Source organism: Rosa chinensis, chromosome 4 (assembly GCF_002994745.2).
Source record: "Rosa chinensis cultivar Old Blush chromosome 4, RchiOBHm-V2, whole genome shotgun sequence".
Taxonomy (NCBI): Eukaryota; Viridiplantae; Streptophyta; class Magnoliopsida; order Rosales; family Rosaceae; genus Rosa; species Rosa chinensis.
In genome coordinates, this window is record NC_037091.1 from 8,077,452 (window position 1) to 8,087,327 (window position 9,876).

Sequence of the window (9,876 nt, forward strand, 5' to 3'; positions counted from 1 at the left end):
ATGCGCCGTGGCAAGATTATTAGCGACGGCAAACCATTTGCCGTTGTAAGAATTTTGCGACTGAAAAATGCCGTCGCAAATACCAATGGCAACGCCACCAATGGCAATGCCATCAATCGCTACTCAAGTTTTTTGCCATCGCCAAAAGAAATTTGCCGCAAAGGTACTATATTTAAATAAAAAAAAAAAATTAGCATGCATTTTGCATGGCAATTTTTTTTATTTTTAAATTTTTTATAGATAAAAGCTATACAAAAAGGAATGCAACTTATACAAAAGGGAATGATACATTCATGAATGTTACAAAAGAAATGAAGGTTATATGAAAGTTTACAAGATAATTAAGCTTTAAAGAAACGAAGGTCATACATCTGAGCAATGTTCAAAATTCTAAAATACAAAAAGCTCATGTGTGATATGCAAAATACACATTGAAATACAAACTTGGTGATTGGAAAGCCTTTTTTTTCTCTATCTCAACTACATTATGGGCATATGGTGCTTGCTCAGATCGATGGAGGTGTCCCCTTGATAACTCTCCCCTCTGTAAAGAGAAAAATATAGTTTTATGAAGTAACTGTAAACCTTGGCTACTGTAGTAGCTGATACTTGGTAGGACTCCTCAAAAGCTTTTGGCCTTGATTAATGCATCTTGTCCCATATCATATCCCTTCGCAGCCATTGTATTGACAGCTTCTTGAGCAACAATTACTGCCTCTCCAGGGCTCAAATACATGCTGATGAATATAAAAGCAATGTTACTACTTGGCACCTTCAAGAGTATAAAAAGTTCAAAGGGAGAAATGATGAAAAGAAACACTTAGCAGTTTAGACACTCAATAACAATTCCCTTCTGTAACAAAAAATCAAATAAAATAATGCTGCCTGCCTAAGTCATCAACAACCCAATCACTTGTACTGAACAAAAATGGCCAAATATAATGGATATAACTTTTTCTACATCTCTATTAAGAAAGACCAGACTGAATACTGAAAGACTAGATTTTGTTCTCACATAGAATGAGTTTGAAATTGAAACATCAAAATTTGTAAAATACATGAACTAACATGGGACAATGATATACTAAGTATTTGATGAATTGTTTTGTGTCATTGGAAATTGCCTCTTATGCAACAAAAACCCAAGTATTGAATGATAGAGAGAGAGTTTTCCTTTAACGATTGCTTGTGATGTGAAAAAGACCAAGTATCACAATGGAAAACAAACTAACACAAGCCAACCAAACCTGACCTTATAGAAACTTTAAAAATTGATTGCGTTTAATTCATGCTCAACCCAAAGGTATACCAACACAAGCAAGGGGTCAGTTGTAATGCATGGGCCAGCCTGCAATAATTTTTGATAAGGCAGCAAGAATTAAAATGGTATATAATAACACAACAACAAAACAATACATTCTCAATAATGTCCAAATTTAGGTACTTGCATGCTTTTGAAGACTCTCGGGCACTACTCCTCTCGTCATATTTTTTCAAACACTCTACCTTAGTCTCTGCAAGTATTATACCAAAACCCCATTTAAATTTCCAAAACCATCAGTGTTATGGACTCAAATTCTTGCCCAACTTAATCCAACAATTGTCAAATAGTGAATATCAAGGTGATAAAGCTCTACTCTTTTTCTTGCATTTTCATTTAATAACTCGTATTATTAGTAGACATTCTCATTCTCCAAAACTAATCCAATCCATTACAAAGCTATAACTATAGCATTCTCTATCTATCTCAACATAAATTCAAAACACAACATAGCATGTCTACACAACTACTTTAATGTCACTTTTAAGCTACAAGCACAATGCCAAACACTAACCTGTAAACCATACCTCCCTCTCCACATTAAAACCCGCAACCGAAATCGCAATGAGACTCAAATCAGTTGTAATGACTCTGACACCAGTCCCCAAAACCCTCCCAATCCCAATAGCAATAGCCCCACTCCCAGTCCCCAAATATGCCCACAAACCCTCTCTGAAACCCTCCTCATCCTTCACCACATCACCCACCAAATCAACAATGAGCTCAGTCTCCGACCTCAGAATCAAAACCCCTTCTTGAACATACAGGACCAAGAGATTATGAAATCAAACAAGTATGTGCTTATAAAAGAAATCAAGAGAATATATATGTTCATATATACTAGCACTCAATCAGGATAAATCCCAATGAAACTTGAACCCAAATATTCATGAAGAACAACCTTACAATATATTGAATTGGTGGATTGCATGCTAATAGATTTAGTTTGTAACGATTCCCATATCCAAGTGGATTAGCTAAAAAATCACCAATTACCATTGCATGAATAGTCCAGTATCTTCCAATGCTCTCCCCATTGAATCATACTTGACCCTTCCCCATGCATGCTCCCCATGTCCAAAGCCAAAGGCTCATCTTCTTCAGGTGCATCAGAATTGGCAGGAGGGTTCAAGTATCACCGTTATCCAAAATTCCTTTATGATAATAAAGGAACAAGAATGAAAATGTTTAGTTGGTACTCAATATTTCTAGTTCTTAATTCATACCTTATACCAAGTCAATGGCTGTTGATTTTGTGTCCCTATAAACACCCTCCTCCAATTCAGTGCAGATAGAGGTGGAAGTTGGAGAACCGAGATTCATGGCTTCTCATTTTAGCCCAACCTATAAAAAGAAACAAACTAAGTTGTGGCATTCCTCTAGTACACAACTAACTCGGAAAAAAATTCATAGACCTTGTATGACCATTTCTGCCCTGATAAGTCTCTGCTTCCTTGATGCAATCATTGTAGAACAACTGGTCCCAGTACTCCCAAGTTCATTTCTGAAAGTGAGGAAGCATTGTTCTATGATAACATCAACCGGAAGTAGTTCAGTTACCATTGGAATAAAGTCACAAATCACATCATATATGGCAAAGAATTTGACGACTTAGGAATTTGGGATTGATTGCGAAGATACAATAGTGTAAACAGCAAATCAAAAACTTTTAAACCAATTCGTACTATCCACATTTTCGTATAAATCTCAAAAATTCAAATCGAAATCACAAAAGCTTTTATAGTCCAAGGATATATCTGGTCGATCTAGAAGCTCCCTAGTGTATCCTCCACTTTACCTGGAAATTTGGATACGGAGTCCCGACTATCTAATACCCAAATAACCTAACGATATAAATTTATCTAGCAAACTGAAATTGATCGACTACAAAGCCTTAATACTCACTTACCCAGAAGCCCCAACCCTATAATTGAATCAAAATCACATAAATTAATTATCTAAAGCTATCTATTGTAAATGTAACTTCACAACCTTAGCCTAAGAATGACCCGAGTCGTAGAGATAGAAAGAGAGGAAGATGAAGAGGTTTTTACCCGAGAGAAGCTACAATCATCAAGGAGGTGATGAGAGATTCTCCACATAATCGGTTAGTTGTCGACGAGATGAAGAGAAGGGTAGAAAGTAAATCTTGGGGGGGGGGGGGGGGGGGAAGAGATCTGTTTTGCTTCTTCCTATTAGTGTGACGCCGACAATTGCAGTCACCAAAATGGGACTATTGGCGACGGAAAATCCATGCCATTGCAGACTGCCGTAGCCGTTGGAGTTTTTTTTTGTAGTGCTCGAAAAGGTGGAGGTTGTGGGACTTGAAGACAAGATTGGGGGTTGAGGAGAACAACTGAGGTATGGGTATGGGTATGGGTCAAAAAGAAGAAGAAGAGAGAGAATTTGAATGGGATGCTGGAGAGATAGAAGAGGGAGATGTAGAAGCTTGGAGCTGAATGGGATCCCGTTTTCTTTCTGTTTTTTGGATTAATTTGGGCTATGTTCTTATGGATTTTCTTCGTGACATAGGATTGATTGTTATTGTTTGAGATATGAGATTTAGGCATGCTTCCCAGGATGTGTGTATTTCAACCTAAAAAAGATTCGGTTTTTCATGGTCTAGTTGGGTATTGGGGGATTCAAGGAATTTGTAGGATGTTGGTAATTGAAGAGATATGTTAGGGAGCTGAGGCAGACATATGAAAAGGTTGATCATCTCTGTTGAAGAAAGAGACAAATTGAAACCCATATTAAAGTGGAGCAGTCCCTTTTTCCCTTTGTGTGTTGAAACCAGATTAAAGTGGGCCCTCGTGTCAGTGTCAACTCAGCTTGTGACGTCATATTTGGAGCCAAATTTGAAATTTGGACTCGGATAATGGAAATTAGAAGTGCAGGGATCATCATGATTAAAAATAAATATTAGGAACCAAACTGATGTTTGTCCCAAAATTGAAGGAGACAAACTGAATTTAGTCCAAAATAAATAGTATGTATCATTACAAAATCTTTCAAAGAACAACTACTAAGTCCAATACATGTTAGAATGAATGATACCACAGAGACAATTTGAATTTTGGCATGAGAAATGTTTGGCATATGAGTTGAGAGAGATATGATATTAACCGATTATTCTGACTAAACTATTTACGATATCCGCGCTTTAAGTAAAGATGAATCAAATACAAGAACGTAGTATTCCTTGACAACTTGGGACTTCTGGAGATCATATGGTTTACATTGTCACACACCCCTGAAGTGAAGGTCGTTTGCTCAATTGAGTTATTTGGAAAAACTAGAATGCTATTTACAAATGGCATGGAACCTAAATACCCTACTAATAAAATGTCTATTTATTGCTTTTAGAACATTATTTCGTGTCCTAGGTTTCGAACAAGGTTTGACTTGAAGAACTCCTGGCTCTGCCACTTTTCAAATTATTGCATATTAAAAAAGTGAGAAAAGAAAATATAATTTATAAGTAGGTAGCTCACAGCCAATTGTTGACAGCACTTGCCCCGAATTTCACCCTGACACTCGAGGTGGCTCTGCGATGCCTACCTTTTGAGAAATTTTACTGAAAATTCGGCAAAACTTTCCCTAAAAATGGACAACCCAAATATGTAGAAATCATAAACAACAGTTCTAATTAAGAAACATTCACCCTAATCTCCTGGAGCCTACATGCTCCTCGTATAAAAATAACTCCATAACCACAATAAAGATATCTCAATATCCAAACTCTAATTAACATAAAAGGTCCAACATAACATTTCTACAAATTCCACTCATACAAATCTTTGCAGTGTCTCATAGTTGGGTCATATACTTTAAATAGGCAACTTCTAATTTAAACAACATCTCAAGGTATTCAAAGCAATCTGAAGAAATAGTACGAAAATACAACATAGGAGGTTAAACTGGTAACCTACAAGCAAAGGATGGTAGTGGTGGATAGTGGATACTATGCCTCAACTCCTATTCTTACAGAACAGCAGATCTACGAACTAGGCATTGTGAGTCCAGTCAATTGTACCGAGGTATTTTGAGTTAAAACCCACCACTTAATGGGTGGTTAAGTTTGAACAATATTGATTCAATGGTGAGTCACGGGCCATATTTTTCGTTGCTTAACATGGTATCAGAGCATGTTTAATCAATTAATAAATCAATTCCCACATTAAAAATTAGGACACATGCAAGTCTTATAATGGAGACTTGGTCAATCAAATAACTAAAAGAAATATAACATATAAGTGAGTTGCTCATACCCAATTTTTTTTTATTTTAAAAGAAGCGGGAAGAGGACTAGCTCAACGTCCCCTCCCGAAGTATTATTGATAAGGAGAAGAAAAAATTACATACAGGCCGGAGGACGTAACCAAAGCCATGCCCAGAACAAAAACCATAATGCAAACCATGCTATAGAGCCTTCTAGAAAGTTCCTGACCTATACAAACAATACAATAGCAACAAAAAACCCAGACATGAAACATGAAGCAAAAAGCTCATCTGAACCTATAAGCCACTTTACCAGAGAAGTCACGACCAAATGAAGGCACAAGGAATGAAGGGAGAGAGTCCCAGATATGAGTTCCCGCAGTAGATGCACAATAGTTAGCCAAGACGTCGGCGGGAACATTACCTTCTCGAAAAGTATGGGTCACCTGTAAGCGCATAGTACGTGTCTGTGCTAACCCATTTAGCCACCTTGTTCGCAACCTCCAAGGAATAAGATTAGGATACTTGAAAAAAAGTATCACTGCCATAGAATCAGACTCAACCCATAACTCGATCCAATTTCGTTGCTTTGCAACATGAATCTCTTCAAGAAAAGCTAAAATCTCCGCATCGAGAGCACTGAACACTCTGACCTTCAAAGCGAAAGCTAGCACAAACATACCGTCATGGTTCCGCACTATTCCACCAAACCCAGCCAAGTCAGAGCTCCTAAAGGAGCCATCAATATTAATCTTTAGGCAAGGGTGCAACGGTGGAGTCCATTGCACACTGATGAAGCGAGGGGCAGTAGCTCTGAGTTGCGACAATTGTAGGTATGTGAATAGCGGCAAGGACGAGGGACGGTGGGAAGAAGAAAAAGCAAGCCCAGCAGAATCTTTAAGAGAGCCTATAAAGAAACTTTGTATTGAGGTCTTTTGAATTAAAACCTAAAAGTTAATAGGTGGTTAAGTTGGGAAAATATTGATACAATGGTAAGTTATGAGACACTCTTTGATTTCGTTTAATAAGCTATGCTATAGATCTCTTTATGGTCAGTTGAGTTAAATATGCATGTAAACTTGAAAGAACGATAATTTACATTAGCAGCAAGCATATATAGATAGCCTCTATTCGAATAATTGATTTTGTATGAAAACCCTAGCAGCGTGTCGGCGACCACGTCGTCACTGAGAACAAGGGTGTTAACGCTGCTAACCAAACTTTTTTGGTAGGCCTTCCTCGATGGAAAACATCTGTCCTCCTCTCTGGTGCACTGCTACATCTAATGCTCTCATACACGACTATTTTGGGTCGTTTATGTGAGCAAACTTTCTAGCTCTGCTGGGTGGAGACTGATCCCATCTTCTACCTAGATCTACGTTATGTTGATAGTCTGAGTAGAGGTTTCAATTTGCATATGAACAGAGCATGCCTCAAGACGTCGTAGTCTATTGGAGGTTTGTGTGCCTCCTTGGGTTGTCATGGTTTAGTCTAGAAGTCGGATATCCAATGAGTTGGCTCGGACTCTGATCAGGTTTGGCAAACCATGCTGGCGGTAGCTATGGCAATTGGTCTCACCAGATCTAGATGTGAGGAGGAGCTAGCGGTGGCAGTGGTGGTAGCCGTATTGTTTTTGGTCACCCGCATCAGAGTATGGGTGTCTCAATAAGATTTTTCATTTGTTTAGGGTCACGAGTTTCGTTGAAGGCCCTTATTCTAGATAGTTTGATAATAAAGGATATAGAGTTTGTTTAGAGGCCCAATACATTGTGGTTTAGCGTCTAGGATGGGTCAAGTTTTCTATTAGAATTAAGTTTCACTCCCTACAGATTGATGGAGATCGTTCTCCATTATTTCAATAAGTCTTGGATGGAATGCTGTATTTTGAGCACCACAATTGAGTACATTAGTAAGCAAAGCATCCAGTTTTTTTGGGACAAGGATAGACTACATAAGTTTGTAGTTGCATTTTCTTTCTATTTCCATGAAGTGAGCCTCAACTTCGTAATTGATCAACAACCATTTAGACAATTTTTGGTTTGTTATGTTTTAGATTTTCATATTAACAATTTGTGGTTAATTTTAGCACCTGCTATTGTTTAGGAAACCCCTAGTAAGTAGTAACAATTGTAAATTGGTTTAATATATTTAATGTTCTTCTAACAGAAAATAAAAAGATAGCATTTGTTTTTGGCGGTTAAAGGATTTTTATTAAATTGCAAACACAAACTTAAAAAAAAAAAAACTGAAATATGGGCCAAAATTACATAAGCAAAGGAAGTAAATAACAAAACCTAGCAACAAGTCATTGGGCTTGTAACCAGCCCACTTGCAAAACAAAACAGAATGGGAGATTGATCGTGTCGTCGCCGCCAACAATCGAGCCACCGCGTGACACAGAAACGTCACGAGAGTTGCAACCCAAAATTGAGAAGCCAGTCAAATCTTTCCAGTATATGAATACTAAACCAGATCCCAACACAAGAACTTTACAATCCAAATCCCAAAACCATATAAAACATCAACAAAACCCATCAGCAGATTGAATTTTGAATTTCGATAATTTCCTTTATTATCTTAATAAGTAGCAGGAAATCTCCATGGTGGAAACCTTTTATTAAAGAAACTTAAGGAAGACTACAAAGTTCAATTAATCCAAGGTTTAATTTCCATACATAATTACTTCCACATGCATGGACCCAATATTTTATTAGTATAGCACAGACACACAGAGGAGTGCTTATTTATTTTATTTATTTTTGTTTAAATAAAAAGAGAAGAATTTTGCGCTTATAGATGTTCTTGGCTGCTCGGGTGAGCATCAAAATCTTTGACGAGATCCAGTATGAACTGGAGCTTGGGATGTGGCTCCGGAACTTTGTCATGCAGCTTCTCATATTCCAGAGTCCAGTGAACACGGGTTCCCTCTTCTTCTCCTTTTCCTTTTGGGGTGGCTTCACAACTTCTCTTGAAGCTCTTGTAATACTGCAGCAAGTATCCATCGATAACTCTATAAGTTACCGAATTTCTTTCGATGTCTACGGCTTCAAGCAACTCCTTGCCAACTCTAGCATTCCCATCTTCAAATTTCGATCATAAGGTTAATAATTAGTTATAAACAGTGCTAGACTTCTATTTATTTAATTTATGCAATTGATTTATGACAAAATTGAACAATATTAACTTGTATTATCAAATCAAAACCTTATTTACCTATAACATAATTCCAGGAGATGACAGACCCTTCTTTTCCCCAGTCACCTTCAAGTAATTCACAACTCACAACTTTATCAGGACTGGTATTTGATAACATGTATGTTTTCCGCGTATGGACTTCAAAGAATCTTTCAGCAGGAGCCCTGATTTCAATATCCACCTCCAGCTTACTGAACCTAGCTGACGACATTGGTTCCCCTAAAACTTGTTAAATGGAATAATATTTGGCCAGACAGGAGGAGCAGCAAGCCAGCAACTGCACTATACTAGTGTTTTTGAAGAAAACTTGCTAGCTTTGTCCTTGCATTTAAAGAAAAAGTTATAGATAATCTCCAAGAGAGAGGTGTAGTGCAACTTGGGGGTTGTGCTGCCTTCGGCTTTAATAGTACGGGCTGGGTTGGCGAATGTCTGCTTCAGTGGAGGTAAGCTCAAGGTTAGTGACCGGCCTGCCATAATTAGGTGGCAAGTGGAGAGCTAGAGACGTAGAGTACACGGTTTGAAGTTGAGTTCCTAGTTAATGAGACACGTACATGACCTGTCTCGCATCATCACGATAGACCTATATGATATAAAGGGGATCGATGCTAATTTTTTCTCATTTACATGCGTTTCAATATAATTTAATTATGGGTCTCTTTTTATATTTCATCTCTCTAGAAAATTAAATCAAATCAAAAATCATTTACTCATGCAACATATCAAGCAAATAGAAAATTTTGACAAAAAAATTGACATGGTCAATCAGGTTAAGCTTAGCTAGACCTTAAAAATTGAGGTCACAGAGTTTTGTATGGTTTAGAAATTAAGGGTTAAGAAAAGCTTGCCGCACGATATTAATAGGGGTGTGAAAATTGGTGCTCTCTCTCTCTCTCTCATCCAAGGTTTTAAATTTCAGTTTCGATATTTCAAATTTAAGGAAATATGGGAGAAAATTTCGATTTCGGTGGAAATTTTGGTTAAAAATAAAGAAATCATATTAATTGCATTTATTAGAAATTTCGGTTAAAGATAAAGAAATCATATTAATTGCATTGATAAAATGATATTTTTGAATGAAACTTTTACATAAACTAAACTAACCTATAATAAACCTATTTACAATGTAGCATCTCTAAAAT

At 37.2% G+C, this 9,876-nt stretch overlaps 2 protein-coding genes across 12 annotated transcripts; both read right to left on the reverse strand.

Annotated features, from left to right (window-relative positions):
* Positions 1 to 298: 298 nt before the first annotated feature.
* On the reverse strand, positions 299 to 3,931 carry LOC112196157 (release factor glutamine methyltransferase-like). Of its 11 annotated transcripts, none has more exons than XM_040517959.1 (7): positions 3,376 to 3,931; positions 2,747 to 2,847; positions 2,318 to 2,665; positions 1,836 to 2,075; positions 1,449 to 1,514; positions 1,253 to 1,348; positions 299 to 737 (listed from the first exon to the last, which is right to left on the reverse strand). In XM_040517959.1, the coding sequence occupies exons 3-6, from the start codon at positions 2,394 to 2,396 to the stop codon at positions 1,326 to 1,328; spliced, it is 408 nt and encodes a 135-aa protein (XP_040373893.1). In that variant the 5' UTR covers positions 2,397 to 2,665; positions 2,747 to 2,847; positions 3,376 to 3,931; the 3' UTR covers positions 299 to 737; positions 1,253 to 1,325. The 11 variants fall into 11 exon arrangements, 6 of the variants coding, with proteins under 6 accessions (XP_040373893.1, XP_040373890.1, XP_040373894.1 ...); XM_040517956.1 differs by having other exon boundaries at positions 2,737 to 2,847; XM_040517960.1 differs by having other exon boundaries at positions 299 to 772; positions 2,737 to 2,847.
* Positions 3,932 to 8,084: 4,153 nt separating this feature from the next.
* On the reverse strand, positions 8,085 to 9,107 carry LOC112196155 (MLP-like protein 31). Its single transcript, XM_024336457.2, has 2 exons — positions 8,756 to 9,107; positions 8,085 to 8,622 (listed from the first exon to the last, which is right to left on the reverse strand). The coding sequence occupies exons 1-2, from the start codon at positions 8,946 to 8,948 to the stop codon at positions 8,333 to 8,335; spliced, it is 483 nt and encodes a 160-aa protein (XP_024192225.1). The 5' UTR covers positions 8,949 to 9,107; the 3' UTR covers positions 8,085 to 8,332.
* Between the last annotated feature and the right edge of the window lie 769 nt (positions 9,108 to 9,876).